Source organism: Dermacentor variabilis, chromosome 8 (genome assembly GCF_050947875.1).
Source record: "Dermacentor variabilis isolate Ectoservices chromosome 8, ASM5094787v1, whole genome shotgun sequence".
NCBI classification, from domain to species: domain Eukaryota; kingdom Metazoa; phylum Arthropoda; class Arachnida; order Ixodida; family Ixodidae; genus Dermacentor; species Dermacentor variabilis.
The window spans coordinates 36,264,321-36,283,336 of NC_134575.1; the positions used below are offsets into that span (position 1 = coordinate 36,264,321).

At 48.8% G+C, this 19,016-nt stretch overlaps 1 protein-coding gene across 1 annotated transcript; it reads right to left on the minus strand.

Moving 5' to 3' along the window:
• Positions 1-2,342: 2,342 nt before the first annotated feature.
• Positions 2,343-19,016, minus strand: LOC142590008 (uncharacterized). Its single transcript, XM_075701812.1, has 3 exons — positions 18,736-19,016; positions 6,644-6,875; positions 2,343-4,530 (listed from the first exon to the last, which is right to left on the minus strand). Exons 1-3 carry the CDS (start codon positions 18,835-18,837, stop codon positions 4,415-4,417), a joined length of 450 nt encoding a protein of 149 aa, XP_075557927.1. The 5' UTR covers positions 18,838-19,016; the 3' UTR covers positions 2,343-4,414.

Genomic DNA, 19,016 nt, shown 5'->3' on the forward strand with positions numbered 1-19,016 from the left:
CGGCGTAAAGCCATTTTGTGCTGTCGTGCGCGAACGCTGCGTCTCTGCGGTCGAAGTAGTTTCAATTTGCTTCGAAGGCACTGCAGATAGGAGCGATGACACTGCCATGTCCTTCGGCAACAATTAATATATAGCATCGCAGAGCGGCTTCAAATCGGCGATTGCTACATATGTCTATAGTGTAATCATATAATAGAAAGACTAATTAGGTAATATATTACATTGAGGTAATCCATTATTAATAGCGATCTCTGCCCGACTCTGATAACGCGCCGCCGAAGGATATGCTTTATATGGTCTCCTCTGCGCTGTCTTCAAGAAAATTGGTTCAACCCTGCCGGAGCAGTTTGTGCTTTGCGTCACTACCGACTGGAACGGCTTCAGCACCACGGTCTCTCGTCGCAGCTATATACTCACTGTGATGTATCCACGGCTTCAACCTCCACATCGGATTATATATTGCATGATGTTTTCGTCGAAGTGCGATCGCCTTGAGGCAATACACTCGCGAGCAGTGATGTCTACCCTAAAACGCTCATTCTGGAAACGTGTATGGTCCGCGTGCGACACTTTAGTGCATAGAAGTCTTTTGAGGGTTATAAGCACGATGGCAGTGAGACACCGATATAAAGAAGTTTGTAAGTCGACCTTTACGAAAGCCGTAATTCTGCGGTATTTTTTACTGACTTCTAGTTGGCGTTTGTACGTACTTATTTCTAGATGCAATCGAATATCATGCATGGATTTTGCAAGTATATGCGATTTTTTACCCCGGAACCATAAAGTGACTAACTGGAGATTCTGCGAAACGGAAATCTAGCCAGGTAAGTGCACGAACGTTGGCAACACATTTTTTTGTAGATTATTTTTTCCAACCTGCTGGTCGAAGTTTAGTAGACAATGTCAAATTGACACGATTGCACGGAGACGTTATCGCGATTGTGTTTTACGATCACGTGCTTCCTGCTTTCCCGCACAATGCGGCGGTAGGAGCGGGGGGAGGGGGAGGGAGGGATGGTGGGTTTACGATAGTGCCACACGGTGTGGCACAGTAAGGGCACTGAAGAAGAGGAAAACGAGGTTCGTCTCGACATCGCGCGTCGCCGCTTATACGTTTCGTAAAGTGCAAACGCCTGGATCTTCGTTCAGCGTGCATACTACAGCAGGGCATACGCGACAATTTGGTGGAGCTTGCAGGGTACACTCAACTTACGCAGGAGACCCCAGCAGCAATAACCTCGCCCCACAATTGGAGTTGAGTCCACCGCGCAAGCCGGCGAATCCGAGGCCTCGCCCCAGAATTTGGAAACCTCCAGGAAGAAAGTGATGACTGCGACCACTGCGACTTCTACGGAAAGGGCGACACCGACTCACCTAACGCTGCTGAACCTCCAAGTGCCGACGGCTTTTCATGGCGACACACTCGAAGACGTGGAAGACTGGCTGGAGGAGCGCGAGCGCGTGGCTGTGTTTAACGAGTGGGACAACAACGCCAAACTCGGGAACGTCTACTTCAGCCTCCAGGATGCTGTCCGCACGTGGTTTATGAACCGCGAAAGTGCCCTGTCATCCTGGCCTGAGTTCCAGCGCAAGCTACTGGAGGCTTACTCCAGCCCCTATCGCCAGAAAAAGCGGAGCGAGCCCTTCAGTGACGCGTTCAAAAGCCTAACGAGAGCGTCACGATGTACGTGGAGGACATGACGCGTCTCTCTCAGCGTGCCGATCCGAGCATGTCGGAAGAGAAGAAGGTGCGTCATCTGATGAGAGGCGTAAAGGAACAGCTCTTTGGCGGTCTTGTTCGGAATACGCCCAAGACTGTTGCGGAGTTCCTCACCGAAGCCACCGCGATGGAGAAGACGCTTCAGCAATGGCCGAACATGTACAACCGACAAATAAATGCCGCCTGCACACTCGGGTCTATATATATATATATATATATATATATATATAGACCCATCGAAACCGTTGAAATTAAATGCTTGTTCTGTTTAGATTGTAGCATCGCTCAAGTTCTATATATTGCAACAGACGGTGGTGCATACGTCTGCTCCGGATCGGATCACCGTCAGTTGCGCTTCGTTCCTCGAAGAGGCAGGACTTCTGTCGAGTGGGCCCCTGAACAACACTTTGCTATGCGTTGAACGCAGTTTAAATCATGAATCCGGGACCTACAAGAGGTGCGACGTAATGCCCAACGCATTTCTCTCGCGTATGCCGCTAAATCGCCACTGAAACTTTTTTTTTTCCTCTCAGTTTTCAGCAGGTGGTCTCTCCCGGAGGGACAACCGTTTCGCGACGTCGAAGATGAAAACAAGATATTTCGCTAACTAGAGCAGGTACGCAGTAAAGAAAGCACATTGTTCAATACATTGTATTTATTCAGTTCTTTCTTTCGCCCTCGTCATTCTAGTGACATGCGTTCACTTGCTAACGACTCAAAGAACGGTGACCTTTGAACACTTCCGAGAAGTCTGAAGCAGGGCCGACGTTTAATGCGCACGTCCTTGGAGAAAAAAAAATGTCCCGCGCAAGATGTGACCACATTTACAGAGCGCTCTGGATGATCCAGCCACGAACGCGGTCGTGTATGTAATCCGGGATGATGTTCACTGCATAGAAGATGATTTGGTGTCCTCCCATCCATAGACGCGATGAAACAACGGCACTGTCTTACTCATACGGCGTATGGGAAGTTTGTTGGCAGCAGGTGCTTCCGTCCCAGGCTTTTGTAATATAAACACCACTGCTGCCCTCTAGTGCTGGTGATGATGATGATGAGTGGTTCGGAGGACGTAGATAAAATATTGGGGAGGAGGGGGGCGGCGTTCTGCAACCCTTGCAGAAGCACTGATGAGTGCTGGTTACAGTGTTATTACTTTGAGCTAGAAGCGCTATTGCGACTATTGCAACGTTACTGCAACGTTACTGCGACGTTACTGTGACATTACTACGACATTACTGCGACGTTACTGCGACGTTACTGCGACGTTACTGCGACATTACTGCGACATTACTGCGACGTTACTGCGACGTTACTGCGACGTTACTGCGACGTTACTGCGACTACAACGCACCTAATGCCCAAATTTGGGAGCACTTAATTTAGAACACGAGCGAGCGAAACAGCCTGGAGCATATTGCTCGGAGCATACCTGCCACCTGTGCTGACTTCACGGTGCACCACCGCTGATCGTTCAGCACGGTGCGAAGTCAGCGCCGATTCCTGAACTAGCCGTCGCGCTGCAGCAACGTGAACGCAAGCCGCGGACAGGTGGTTAATCTACGCGTTCGCGGTTTCGAGTAGCTGGCACAAACGAAATTGCAAATTTTCAGGTCGTCAATACGAGTGAACTGTTACACGTAACAGCCGCGAGAAATAACTGTTGGCCGTCTTCAGCGTGCAAGAAACCGCCGCTATATATAGCGCCGTCCTTCGCCATCGGACGGTGGGATAAGCGCTGAACCACAACTTTCTCGCCCTCTAGAGCAGAAGCATTGACTCCAAGATCGTTGGTGCAGTACGAGTATAGAGTTTCTCGTGCTATGAGTATGAGTTTCTTCCGATCACGGAGGACATGGCAGGAAAGAAGGCTGGTTGCAGCTGCTGTTGCTGGCGGCACCAAGAGCACGGCGATTATAATATCGGAATTTCATTCTTCAATACTGCGCAGTTAAAAAAACAAAAAACAAGAAAGCTTATCGGACTACCGGGTAAGTTGTGCCAACATTTCGAAGTATATACGTACTGCATTCGGCGAAGGACTGGCTACCTGCCCAACTCGCGTGCCTTCTGAAGCAACGCGAACGCATAGCCGTCAAGGTCTTAAAACGCACGCAGGTATACTCTTGTTGAATCTGTAACGGGGCAGGACGTTCGTGACCAAACAGCCAGCTTAACGCGCCCTTATGTATTATCTCGCGCGCACATTCCGACCTATATACTCAAGGGACGATAAAACCGAGTCTTACACAGGGGACACTTGGCAAGGACATGTGGCCATGTCGGTCGTCTAGGGGCATCTGTATAGAGCGCTGCATCAAACAGCAGATTGGCCCTGACTTCAAATTAAAGGTGTCGAGAGAACACAGCGCATCTCTCTCTCTCTCTCTCTCTCTCTCTCTCTCTCTCTCTCTCTCTCTCTCCAAATAACCCATTCTTGCGCGGCTTCGCTCCGGGGCTGCGGTTCGAACACGTGACCAGCACCGCGAAAATGCCCATCGTAATACAGCGTGCTCATACGTCACGGTTCATCGGGAAGTTAATGAAGTTGCGCCCGGCACACAGGGCGTGTACTTGAGCGAGGAGGGGGGGCAGGGGGGGATGGATTAATTGTAGCTATAGTGTGTCATCGGGCGTGTTGGACTGGCGTGATGCGCGCGCGCGTAGTGGTGGCTTCTTCGGGTGAGGGCGGCGTCAGGCGCTCGGCGTCGCAGCAGGCGCCGACGCAACGTCCGGCACGTCCGCATCGTCCACGTCGTCCGCCTGGGAAGGAAACGCCGACACCACGCCGCCGTCCACTGCTGCAGACCCTGCGACGCGCGGGTGACCACAGCGAAGGACGACGCCGGTTATGCGCTGATCGCCGCGCAGCTCATATCTCTCTCTCTCTTGGCACTCGTTGTAAACTACGCGCGCAAAAAGAACTAAAGACAGCACACAGCTAAGAACGGCGGCAACCGGAAGGCCGAAGAAAACAGGCGCAAGGCGCCAGGGAGTTCCAACAGGGAATAACGCAGTCACGTGTCCGAGAAATGTACGGGGCACAGGCAGGACAGTGGCAGGGTCATCAACACAGACACTATAAGGCGACAAAAGTACATCGAGTTAACCACAAGGTTAGATATATTAGAAAAACAAAATCTATTTTTCTTTCTGTCAGCCGACTCGGACGTTGGTCACCTGACTGGTGAACGGGGAACGCTTCTCTATGACTTCGCGAGTCGTTCGACTTGTGTTCCTCAACAGAATGTTTGTTTTCTCAAACCGCACAGTTACACACTTGAGCGATCTGCCGTCTTGACCTATAGGTGGGAGTACGCGTTGTTTGTAACCGACAGCACGTGTCCGACTTGCAGTCGTTTCTACACTCACTTTAGATTGCACGTACAGACGCCTACGCTCTTGCTAAGAGCTCTGGAGCACCGCGCTGGGAAGTATAGAGAAAGCCATACCAAAGCAGCCATGGGTTCAGCACACCGGTACCACGCTGAACACCGCGTGATATACGTGACCAGAGCCGGTATAACGTAATGGATTCATTTTGCTCCGATTATATTACTCATTCATTTCTGTTCCTGTCCACCGATACCAAACGGCCAATCCCGACGATGATGATAACGATAAAGAAGACGATCTTTAATCCCAATCCCTTTGAAGTGGAACGGTGACAAATATTAGCCTAGCTTGCTTGAGCTAATTAGTTTTCTCTGCGTCTATTGCAGTCGAGCATTTTGCACATCTGCGTTATATTCTTTCACTTCATTAAATCTTCCATACCTATAACGTAAAATTACCTACGCCTGTAACGAACGACCTCGGTTCTTTCTCATTCTTGTCCTCTTTTTTTTCGACGACACTCTAAACGTCTCTTCCTTACATCGATTGCTGAGCAGTTTACGCTCGCGTTATCTTCGAATAGCAGCACTTTCGAAGGTGGACGGTCTCTAAATGGTCCTGGCTGGAGGAACATCTTGGCATTCCGTTATAATCAGTTTGTTGCGTCGTCTTTCTGCGTATATTTGCGCCAGTATCATTTGGTCCTCGGGCAAACCAGATGAGGCCTCAAAATAGCAAGTCGATTCCCTTTCCTGATAATGTGTTATCGTACTAATTTCGTGACAAAGTTGGTGGGTACGCCATTGAGAACACTGAAGAAGCATGAAAAAGAATAGCAATCTAATAGAACCGTTACATTTTCCCCACCCAGGCTACTTATACTGTTGCTCACAGGTATATACATAGTCTTTCAAACTCTTGAACCAAGCAGCAACACAAGAACAGCGCTTTCAACGCCTCGCAGCACCACTCAAGCGTCAAACACGTAAAATGAAGTTCATTAATTTCAGTGAGAGAGATGCGTTTCCCCGTGTGTGAAATAATAATAATAATAATAATAATAATGGACTCGCCTCTCACCCTCCTGTCAACAAATTCAAATTCTTGTATCAGCTAGAAAACGTGTCATCATTCCTGATGGACACGGTTAAAGCGTGTGACAATACTTCAGACAACAATTAATCATAAGTGATCCCGTCAAGTGAATGCCCAATTGCGTGTGAGTGGTAGTGAAAAAAAAGGTTCCATCAATTTAGCACACTCCCATGATGCCACACTCCGTAATGCTCAGCACAGTTAGGGTGGCTAGAATGTGCTAGGGTGCTAGGGCGGCTAGAAATTCTAGCCACCCTAGCACAGTTTGTGGGGAGGGATGGTCATTGCATGCTCCTGTGTGACGCACGCACCTGTGATGCGTACTCCTGCTTTGCGTACTCCGTGTTAGCATATACAGACGACGTGCGCCAAGGACTTCGGCGGGCCACTCGGTACGTGTCGCAACAGCGTCCGCGGAAAAACCAGCGCTGTGTAATCAATCGCGAACGCAGCTCCACATCGAAGCAGCTAAAGGGTATACAGACCACTTACCCGCCGTGAGTAATAGAGACGCCTGCTCCTCGCAGTACCGTGGTCGATTGCAGGTGTAGTAGCACTTGCGACGGTTGCAGTTGTCGAGGAAACAGAGGTAGTGGCAGTCACGACCGCTTCCGCCAGGCCGTCCGGGAGGCGGGTACTCTTGAGCAGACGACAGCGCCACCACCAGGAGAATCACCACCAACAGAGCCGCAGCGGCTAGGGACATTCTGGACGCCATGTTCTTCTGCGCGAGGGAGGGAGATCACCATGGCCATGGTAGGCGTAAGCAGGCAACGTCGAGCATACAGTTAGGAGTGCACATTAGGGCTCGTTGGCATACATCACACCGGAGAACTTGGGCGTAGCGCACCCGAAGACAGAAGTGCTCGGTCGACGAAGAGTGCTCAATCCTATAACACCGTCTGACGGTGTCGTCTGGAACCCCGTGGAATTCCGCCGTGTTGTCGTCGAATACTCGCCATCTTTTCGGCACTGACTGTCTCGCGGGGCTGCTATATATCGTCTTCCTGATTGGCTCGACGTGTCAACTTGACGCGGAATTCGACAGCGTTCAGAATGGCTTTCCGGATCATTATTTGTGTGACGCGAAAATTGTCCCTCTGCCGCGAGCGTTGCAAAGCTACAAGATACGAGCGTAGAATAAGAAAGGAAAGGAGAGGCAGTCTTTGAAAAAAAAAATTTTCTCCACCTCATTAGCGCGCTACGTGACCATGCCGGTCTGGTGTACTCCCCAGTAAGCTGACCGCGCAGTTCTTTGTAGTCAAACGTCCGGCAGTTTGGCCTAGCATAATGCGGCCTGCAGATCTGTCTTTTGCGAGACGTACTCTGCTTAGCTTACTCGAGTCCTTGCTTTTTTAAAATGGCACTAAAGAAGACTTGGATTAGGCCGCATTATCAAATTGCATTTCTGCAACAGCAAAACGTCCGCTTAATTACTTTGAGAAGAGGTTTAGTAAGACAGATAAGGACGCAAACATAAAACACGGGTGGCGACGCCCCGCTGAAGTTCCCGCACTACATCGCAGTGACGTCATTGCTTTCTTTAAAAACCTGTACATGTGCTCAGTCAAGTGTTTATCGGTAAATAAGGACATCATTGCAGTTTAAAGCAACCACAGACCCAACGTAACAACTTTCGAGAATATTTCCGATGCTGGAAAGGCCTATACATACGATCAAATTATTTCAAATCTGTGACGTCACTCTGACGCATCGGCGCTTCAGGCTTCGGCGCGAAATTCAAGCGAAAGAAATGACTGGTCTTCACTTCCTCAGTTATATGTTTTGCCCAACATGTGCCCTAGAAACTACAAAGCATATTCCACCAGTTCAAACTGACTTATAGTGTTGCTCTTTAGCGCTTCTTTAGGACTACGACACCATGTCCTTCTGCTGGAACTTCAAGTACCGCTCGAGCCCGAGTCATCAGACCAAAACACCCTTCCAACGGGAGCAGCTGGGTGTCGGCAGAATGCCATATGGTCTCTAAGCGGTTCGCACAGGTGAGTACCTGCTCGGACACGTTTTTTTTTTTTTTTGTACATGCGGGCAACACAGTCCAGAGATGGGAACCGAGAGGCTCGGTGGGAAGGTCTAAAGACCGAGGGTCCATACAACATGATTATTGGGCCAGCCTAAGGACCGGAGGACAGGAACCCGAAGACACAATACTAAACGAGTGGAGCGCAATATAATTACCAACCGGAGTTTATTGACAACGCGAGCCAGGAAGAAGGGCGACATAACGACAAAAAAAAAGGTCCTAAAGGATATCACGTGTCATGGTCTTGCCGTTCAGATATTCCTCATCTTCATGAAACTATCAGAAAATGCGCTGACGCCCTCTGCGTTCGGTTCCAGAGAGCGCGACGCGTTACGCTTCCAATATTCCCATCTTTATCCTTACCACTTCATCTTCCTAGGATTGAAGTGCCAAAAAAAAAGAAAGATAACCTCACATTTGCATGTGGCATGCAGTGCTCCGCCAAGTTTCCCCTGTCCTCGTCCTTGTATCCTTAAGCTAGCGCTAGAACTACGATGGAAACTCGCCAACTATAGCCTGCGGCTTCAAGCACTGGTCCACGCAAAGTCATTCCCTTCTCTGCCGGCCGACTCTCCCGTACAAAACTTTTTGACATACTAAAAGATTCGCATTGAGTTTCTGTAGTGCTCGATGAACATTCTTGAGAGAGAAAAAAAAAGAACAGAAAGCTGCTGAATTTCAGTGTCAAACTTTCGCTAGGGTCCCGCCGCGCTGGAAGGGACCGCGGCATCCCGGCATGCAAGCTCACCTGTCGTTCGCTTCCCTGCTGTTGCGCTAGCTGTGACGGCAACGAAAACTCTGATGGGTGCGGCTATAAATAGCCGGGTCCTTCTACAACCTCCTTTTCCTCATCGCATCTTTCTCTCTTCCGCGCTGACCAGTTGCATTGCTCGGACGGTGGACGGAATCTTTTTTTTTTAAAAAAAAACGCGATGGCCGCCGAAGAAGCGGAGAGGAGACGTGACAGGTCCCCCCTGGAAACAGTCGCAGCCAACGCCCTGTCGCAGCGCCGGCGGAGCTTTGACACCCTGCGTTCGGCGGACATCGGCGTGACCCCTTCCGCTATCGGGCAGAGCTTCCGGCTCCATCTCGGGGCCAGAGAAATACCGGTTCCCTCCCCACGGCCGGACTGGAGGGGGGGTTAAGGCCGCTGCCCCTGCCATATAAGAAGGGGTTCTGTGTATGCCACGTAATACGTTCTTTTTTTGTTGCTAAAGCTTTCTTCGCCGACGGTGATCGACCAACAGGAGCCGCAACCCCTTCCCCCCCCCCCTTTCCGCCCTGATTTACGTCGACGAACGCGCACGAATTACGTATACAAGCAGAACTTTTTATTTGGCTAGTTGATGCATGTTACTGAAGTACTAAATCGCCAAACAGACGACACGAGAAGAGCTCGTCCGTGTCTCTTTCTGTGTCGTCTGTTCGGTGCTTTAGTACTTCAGTTACGTATACGTGGGTTCCCTACATACGAGCGGAGTACAGCTTTTGGCCGCTCGGCATGTTACGTATCTTGACGGTCACGTAGCCTCCAGAGTTCGTCCTCCGTTTTCTCTCGGGGCGCATGAAAGCGCGCAAGGCCTGTTTGTTTCGTTTTGTTTTTTGGCGGACGCTCTGGCGCCGTCGTGATGAAAGCAACGTCGCCACCTTGCGCTTGCTTGGCATAAGCAGCTTGCGACCGGATTATAACGCCGGCGGAATGGATCAGTTTCTTTAACGACGTTGGGTGATAGCGTCGCCAAGGGGACTTGTAGGCGACTTGCAGGCCTGCAGGCATGAAAATACGAATAGTTTGTAAAGCTATACTGATGGGCGAACGAGCGATATCGCATGTACGTTACGTTTACGCGATTCTTTGCCTATGGTAATTACAGGTTATAGCTGCCGTGGAATGGTGTCGGCGTTGTCCAGCTGTCGACTGCGAAAGTAGCGGTAGAAATTTTGTCGTTTTTGTCTTTCTGCTGACTTTTTGCCGCCTTTTGTATATACGTAAATTATCTTGAGGTGCAATAGACTATCAAGAATTACGTTTTTCTTTTTTTTTCTTTCTTTCGAAGGGGATATCGGTGTTAGCAAAATGGCGAGATTGTTGGAGTTTGATTAACTGTGTCTACTTGGGCTGCAGGTCACCGTGCCATGAGTTAATTGGCTTGCTCCGTGCCAATGAACTCCTTTGAATCTAGTCTGTAGATCATCGATGAGCTTGTTGAAGACCGATTTTTTTTTTACAAATTTGCCGTTTTGACGACGAAGTCTACACGCTATAGAGAGAGAAAAAAAATTATTACAAGTTTCTTTCTTCTGCATCTGCTAAAAAAAATTAAATCATGTGGTTTTAGGTGCCAAAACTGCGATCTGATTATGAGGCACGGCGTAGTGGGGGGGACTGCGGAATAATTTTGACCACCTGGGGGTTCTTTAACGCTCACCTAAATATAAGTGCACGAGTGTTCTTGCATTTCGCACCCCCCCCATCGAAGTGCGGCCGCCGTGGCCGGGATTCGATCCCGCGGCCTCGTGCTTAGCAAAGCAACACCAAAGCCACTAAGCAACCACGGCGGGTTTTTGATCTGCTATCGTTGTTCATAGATTGGTACGAGGGTTACTTCCAGAAATTTCACAGTCGTTAGTCCAGAAAATTCTATAGGGCCATTGTCCTTGCATTCATTATGATGCTGTAATGAATGCCAAATAAAGCTATTTATTTATTTCTAAGTTCACAGGCAGCCTGTAGACACTCTTTAGGCTTTTTTCATAAGCAAGAGCCCATGGATTTTCCAAGTAGTCTGTCTAGGTAAATTTGCGCGAGGGAATTGTCAACGGCGGGGAAAAAAAAAATGAGGTGCCCCTGGAAAGGGTTACACAGGATGCCTTGAAGCACCCAAGTTAGCGCGTATAAATATAAAATATACATACAGTCGTACCTCTTTATTGATATGACGGAAACTTTGGTTACCGGCCGAAATTGTCCCCTAAGCGGGTCATTCATCTCTTAATTAAAAGCAATATATTATTCCGAAAATAAACTTGTAATTCTGCTTTTGCATGTAACAGTGGGCAGCATGCGCACAGTTTTCAAAGCCTTCACGTGACCGATGTTATTCCGATGTCGGCGGCGTGCTACGTAGTTAGTTAATGCGGTGCAGCCATCGGGATTTCTACTTCTCTGTGAACCAATATCTAACTCTCTCCCTCTCTCTCTCTCTCTGTTTTATTAATGCTTGTCTAGATAATTGGCCGCATGAGCATTATCGGACGGACTGTCGTTGTCCCCGCGCAGCTTCTCTGCAAAAGAATCTCTGGAGTACATACACACACACACACACACACACACACACACACACACACACACACACACACACACACACACATATATATATATATATATATATATATATATATATATATATATATATATATATATATATATATATATACACACACACACACACACACACACACACACACACCAAAGCCGAAACCTGTTGCGGGACTCTGCGTTCGCGTTACTGCCGGGTCCGGAACGCAGTATACATTCAAAGCAGCAAATTAGTTTTCGGCAAGCGCTTCTTTTCAGGCACATATGCTTCTCGTTTCAATGCTCATCAAGTATACACACCAGCAAATGAAAAGACGCGAAGGTTCAGTTTATTCACGCTGACAGCAATGAAAACTTCAAACGTTTCTATCCGCGCCATTCTTCGAGGCTGTATTGCACTCGATATTGCACGGGTGTAGCACAACGTTCGTCTTGAAGTGATAGAACTTCCGACGCTGTCCGCGTATTGACGGGAATTAAAAGTATGCGTATGCGCTTTGGATGTCTGCAGGCGTTGCATACTATTACCCTGTGCATTTGTTTGGAAGGCAAGAGTCCGCAACGATTGCAATGGCCAGAGTGCAGTAAATTTTAAATGGCAGTTTAGTCCTCGTTTTCTCTGTTAATAATACACGTTTATTTTTGTTAACGAAATGAAAATTGCACTTTGAAAGAATAGCCCATAACGTTCTAAATATTCGGGGCTTATAACGCCCCGAAACTGCACAGTGCTTATGAGGGACCATATACGAACAGATTTAGCGTTTCTTATTGTCCGTTCGAACTCTCTTTTCTTTTTTTCTAGACTGTGCTGACATACGTGTGCAGGGCCTGTCACAATAAATACGCCTCAAAGTCCCTGACGGGGACGTGTCTTCGCTTCTGATGAACGGACAACGTCGACATGAAAATGACGGCGACGGCGGGATAACGGCGAAAAACGGCGACCGCAGCAGTGTGACGATGACGGCACGATGGTTCCCTCCTCGCAGGATACTCGGAGTCGAACTTTGGGTGGCAAGGAGTAGAATGCTCTTCTCACGGCCACTTCCGTCAATGACGCATATGGCGTGATGACGTCGACAGACTCAGCGCACGTGGACGATGAACGTGACAGTCTGTAGACACGACAATGACAATCAATAGGACCTGACGCCCGAACATTGATTTGGCCTCAAGGGCCATCCACTGGAAAGAGACCGCGGCGTGGCTATCGCTGTGACGTAGGAAGTGACATCACGTGACTCGCGCCTTTGCTGCAGCCAACGCAACTAACTCGCTTGACTAGGCGATTGAAGCCTCGGTTGTATGGTTGTAGACGCGTAACGCGTTTCATTCCCATAGGCAGCAATTTGTAGTCGCCCGCTCTTACAGCGTGGTTTAATTACTGCTCGGCACCGCATTGCCGGACGTATACTCGACCGCTTCCGGCGTAAGTTTTCGCGCTTGCCCCAAAACGATCGAAGCGGTTGGCGAGATGCTTGGCCGATAAAGTCGCTGAAAACAAAGTAAAATGGTTATCTTAAGAGTCGAACAAGCGAGGCACACGGGGCTTAATTATGGCGTGCTCGCCTACTCGATGTGACATCAGTCAAACATGCCCTGTGCAGTGACGCGCGCGACTTGCACGTGTTCGCACACGGTGGAAGCGCGAATTGCGGAGACAAGGAAAAACATGTAAGCGGTTCGAAATTATAATAGACCGGTGATAAATCGTCGCCCCGCGATATAATTCTCTAGCAAAAGTGGCGAAAGCAGCTGCACTCCCCGCGACCAATGCTGTGAACAGTACACTGTTATTACGGAAAAAATGTGCGTGTTGCTACTTTTCACGGCAGATCATGCGAAGTCAGTTAAACAAATATGAAGTCGTCGCGTCGCTCGCTAACTGTCACGCCCGTAGCTAGCCGGCTGTTTGTCACCGCCCAGCGAGCGTCCTTATCAGTTGCCACCAAGACCCCTGCACGTGCGGCTTTCTTTTTTTCTTGGCACGCCCTCTTTTTGATTGTTTGGCAGCTTCTTGCATGTCTGATTGTGAACTTTTTTAGACGACGGGCTTCAACTCTTGGTTTAAAATCAATCGCTCGAATGTTTCGGTTTAAGAGCTAATTAGTCTAATATTCATATATCAGTTCTCCATATTTGCTACCGCGAGTCATATTTATGTGTACATGCCTCCGTGATGAAAGCGACCCCGAGGAAATCGCTTTGTTATTGCACCGTTCCCCATTTCAAAAATATTTCGAACGTGTTTCCGAAACACCCCATAGATGGCAAATCAGTTCTGCGGAATCCCGCAAGAGGGAGGAAGTGTCATGAAAAGTATAAAATATAAAAAAGCAAGGAAGAGATCGATACGACCGGGTCCGTTACAGCTATAGGTAGTAGTACAAGGTAGATAGAGAAGTTTATAAGAAGATGCAAAAAAAAAAGATTAAGGAGGTGTATGCAAAAACGATAGAGTGAAAAGAAAAAAAAACACGTATTATGCTGATTAACTCGAGCAGGCTAGGTGATAACTGATCAAAGGGGATACCAATAAACTGCAATCGGAAAATTGTCGTCCACCCGAGTGTAGGACGGAGCTACAAAGGAAACCGATACGCGTTCCTGGAAAAGAAAGCTTCGCAGTTGAGGGAAAAAGTTCGCCCGGGTCCCCAGGCCGGAGCCAACGCATTTGCGGGGCTGTCGCTCTACCATCTGAACTAGCCAGGATTACGTCCTGGACCACCCGGAAAGCCGTTGGTCCCGGGTTCGAATCCTCAACTGCGAAGCTTGTCTTTCTGAAAACCAGTGTGGGGTTTCCTTCGCATAGCTTCCGTTCCGCATTCGAGTGGATGAGCCCGTAGGTAAGGATCGGTTGCAACGTGTGGTGGCTGCTCGGAGTGCGTATAGGCTGTGGCATATACGGGATTGCCAGGCAGTTGCAGACGGCCTCCAAACGGTTCCCCAGTAGATCCAATATCAACGGATAGATAGATGTGCGGCGGCGCCGAGGGGCGAACGTTTTCCCACGACAGCGATCGAGCGACCACGACGAAACAGGTGGCGGACGGCGAATCACACGCGATAGGCGTGCATGCGATAACGGCTCAGCGCGCGGACACCGAGATATGCGCGTCTCTCGAGCGCGATGTGTGTATCTACGCGACGGAGAGATAACATGCACGTGGCCCATTTTTGCAAGAGTTACTTAATTAGCAAATGTTACTGTTCCGAGCTGCGAAAAGCGAAGAAGAATGCGGCATTCGAAAGACGAAGCGCCAACAGAGAGATCACTGAGAAAGAACGGCGACAGGACAAGGCGCCTTGTCGTGTCATTGTTCTTTCTTAGATTGCTGTCTCTGTTGGCGCTTCGTCTTTTGAAAGCTATGAACCAACTAGCCCCACAACGTGTTGTGCTGCAAGAACAGTGTGGAGGGGGCTATACCTAAAAAGTAACCGAACTTTCTCGAAAGAAACATTTCTTTTCACTTAGTCGCCTACAAAGCAGTCTCCTTGAGTTGCAATGTACTTGTCAATTCGTTTTCGATCACAGTTCGACGAATCATAGAAGCTCTTCACTTGTGATGCTGCCGTCGAGGGCCACCTGCGAAGATGCTTTTATGGCCCGTACGTTATCGTAACGCTGCCCCTTCACTTTTTTTTTTTTTTTTGCCTACTCTGTATTTCCTCAGTCAAAATTCGTTGGCATGCACACCAACTAATCTCTGTGTTCTCTGATCACTCGTCGATTGTTATTCGGCGATCTTGGTTGATCTTTTCACGAACCAAATCATCATGCAGCTTCGTCTGTCCGACTGGTTGAAGGGCGACTCGAACGAGGTTCGTATTCGATGCTCAATCTGCCATCACTGAATCGACAATACCAGTCGCAGACTTGAGTACAGCTCAAGGCTTGTTCCTTAAAAGCTTCTTGAAATATTCTATTAGTTTCCGTCAACGTCTTTGTAGTTGTTGTTTTTAAACAATCTGATGCAGGCACGTTGCTCCTTAAGGTCGCACATGATGGTTTCGCCAAGACGTGTCTTGTTTAGCCTCTTCTAAATAAAGCTATGCGCAGAACGACTTGCTTCTACGATGGCTTCCGTCAAGGCACTGACAGCAGATGGCTATAGCAAGGTACAACTGCAGGCGGAATATGGAATTGTGCCCATGAGAGGCGTGAAAACAGAAGTTCGGTTTGTTTTGGGTCATACCCCCCCCCCCCCCTTCGCATGGTACGTGTCAACGTGTCGTCTGCTCTTTTTGCATGTGTCATGCCGGTTTGTTAACAGGCGTGCCTATTTTTTGTTTATTCAGCAGCACCGTCTACTGTGCACGTTCCTTTATTTAAAGCGAAGCTCTCTTTGCCTACCTCTCCGTGATTTGGTGCTGCTCTGTCGCACGAGCACTGGGTTTCTAGCCGAGTGAACTGGGTCGGCCGCCGAGGCAGGGCAATCCTGATAATCTCGATAGCGCTATCGCACTACAGTCGATCGCTCACATGTAGCGTGTAGACGTGGGCTGCCATTCTGAAGCCTGTCTCAATTCCGCCATATTGTGAAATTGTGTGTGCTTGCGTGCGCGTGTGCGTGTGTGCGTGCGTGCGTGCGCGCGCGTGTGTGTGTGGTTCTGTGGAGGTGGTTGAGCGGTGGCTTTGGCCCGCGATCTTAGATCGTCTTTGCAACTTTCAAGTCCTTGTTTGAACCGTTTGCTCACACGCTTCAGTGGCCAATGAAATGCAATGTTCAACGTATACGGCAGCCATACAGCGACTAATTTCTTTTTGGGAAACACCGCCAGCTGTCAAAAACCTCACGACACCACGCCGTTCAACTTTTGGAGCGTCCACTATGTCATGCAACCATGTTCAACCCAGCGCATGAGAGCATTAAAGAACATTCATTCTCTCACACATGCGTGTCGGTTTCGTAAATGCGAAATACCTGTGTGCTACGCGCATGCCTCGTCGGTAATGAACCATTATTGCGTGAGGTGGGTTGGCTCACTTTCATTTGACTCGCCCTCGTACATTAGAAATGCGAAGATACAATAGAATATACAAATGCGAAGATACAGCTTGATAAAGGGCAAAAAAGTGTCACTGGGAACAAAGTTCACTGCACGCATACACAAAACCTTGCAATAAGATGTTTAAATATACGTACGAGTCTCCAATAAATCTGCGTATATCTAAGAAAAAGTGACTGCATGCAATGCGTCAAACAAGGCAAATGCACATGTTGCGCAATCACATATTTACAGATGAGAGAATCCTAAGGTCCGTCCCCTCCCTCCGCTGCCCCGATGTACCGCGCGCGACGGAAGGCGGCGCGCTTCCTTCCTGCTTTTCTCCCTCGCGCACGCAAGGCTGAGCCACAATCGTCGGCTCACTCATGCCACCCCCTCCCCCGCTACGTTACACCCGCACATACAGCGCGCGGTCACGATGTTATCATGAGGGCGATGGCGACGGTAGGAATGCGCCTAGAGTATCCATATAATTGCAATCGCAATAATATATTACGAGTATCCGGCGAATGAAGCGTCCCGTGGCCCATTATACTCTCCGCAAAAGAAGAAGTAACAAAATCGAGCTTTCACGACGCGACAATTCTCTGCGCCGCAACATTTTAATGTCTTTTTTTGTGTGTGTGTGAAGCCGCGGCACCGAAACGAAGAAACGCAAAGGATAGCATGTTGGGCACCTAATGTGGATATACCGAAGGAATATCGAAGAAAACGTGAGACGCTTGGTCCACAGAGAACCATACGCATGCGCTCTGGCTGGCTCTGGCAGCCCGCGATAGCAAGAACAAGAAGATTGAAGGGACTCAACGTGGGCTCGCGAATAAAAGTCAACGTAGAAAAATAAATAATAACGTATAGTTACCTTTGCTGGCTTTAGTCTCTTGACATGGATGCTTTGGCGCAGGTGAAAAGAATGTTGATATTCTTTTCCGTGGCGTGGCGGCACAAATGAACCACCAAAACGCTTCGTCTCATCGGACCCCGCTGGGTGTTTTGTCAACTTGTCTGATAGTGTGTTGATTTGGCTTGTCTCGCTTTATGGTCCGATGTACGACTTCAGAGAAGTCAATGCACCTTTCGAGTCAAATGTTTATATCAACATTAAACCCACATAGTTCCGGAATTGAGAATCTAAAGCACGGCTTTGGAAATGTCAATGCACCTTTCGCCTGAAAGTTTGTGAGAACTTTATACCCATAAAGTTTCGGAATTGAAATCCATGCGCTCCGTAGATTTCGCGGCCTCCGCGAGATGCGGCGACGAGCCCGCTCGCCATCAAAACGCCCTTGAAACTTTGTGCTCGGAAACTTTGTCCTTGGGCGTTACGTGACTCCCGGTGAATTGGCGCTGCCGCGAAATCCGGTTAGAGTTCGCAATGTTCGCGCTGAAATGTCTTTTCGAGCGTGAAAAAAGACATTCTAGACAAAATCCAGAATGATTTCATCCGCGGAAGGTTGTTTTGGTCGTCGGTGCATGACAGCACGAAAAAAAATTTTTTGGGGGGGGATAAAGCCCCATAAGCCCCGCCCCTTCTGGCTACGCCCCTGCCGGGGCGACGTAGCACGAAACTTTTGCCACAGCTTCAGAGAACATGTAAAAGCGCTTCGGAAGCTGATTCAGCTATGTCCATGCGGCGCGAGCATGCGCGTATGGTGCGTGTTTTAAAAGCGAGGCTAAATGTGCATTCCAAGCTATCCGAAATATTCCGCTCTGAATTGAATCAGGATTAGTGTGTTTTGCTCTATCGTTCTTTATTTGGCAAATGCTTTGAAGCAGTAGCTTGTCACGTTTCTGACTCAGTAAAGTTCGTAAGCGGCGTCACTATCTCATTCTTTTCTACCTAATCGCTCGCGGGTGAGCTCAGTTCTGATAGATTTGTTCTTGCTACGCGCAAGGCTTCTAAAGTAGCCGTTTTGTACATAGTAATACCTTGTAGCAAAGATATATTATCGTTAGTAACTCGTTTACTCTTGTGGACTGTCACGAAACGTCCAGCTTCGACCATACGTGCACTATTGGTGTAGTCCGTCACTTCTCGTATATCGTCAAGTGTGCCCCATTCACTTACTGACACGTTCGCGATAGAGTGGGTCTAGGATTCCGTGTCAGCTGGAGTGTAGATGCACAGAGGTAGATGCGTGTAGATACTGTGTGCTAAACGTACTACGACAGGAAGTGGCGCCATTCCCTGTGACGAGAAGTACTCACTCTTGTCGACGTTCCGGGGTTGAAGTACTTTCTCTGGAGGTTAGCGATTACAACGCTGGCGGATGGGGCAAATATCTGTATCCTCGAAAAAAATCCGTACATCTCGAAGTGCCGGTAACACGTGCGGACAGTTGTAGCAACGGTCCGCGAACTTGGCTACACAAATTCATTCCGTTCCTTAATGCGCCAATCACTATTCTTGCGGCCAACTACTGCACGCGTCTTCGATCCCCATGATTCAATCCGGCATGGCTGGAGCACAGTGCGCTAGCGAAAACTCA

Excerpts from the sequence above, each read along its gene's own strand:
- LOC142590008 (XM_075701812.1), bottom strand. The coding sequence starts at position 18,837 with ATGTACGGATTTTTTTCGAGGATACAGATATTTGCCCCATCCGCCAGC. Across the intron at positions 6,876-18,735 it reads ACCCCGGAACGTCGACAAGA|AAGAACATGGCGTCCAGAAT; the intron begins GTGAGTACTTCT and ends TCCCTCGCGCAG. Across the intron at positions 4,531-6,643 it reads GTCTCTATTACTCACGGCGG|GGTCTGCAGCAGTGGACGGC; the intron begins GTAAGTGGTCTG and ends CGCGCGTCGCAG.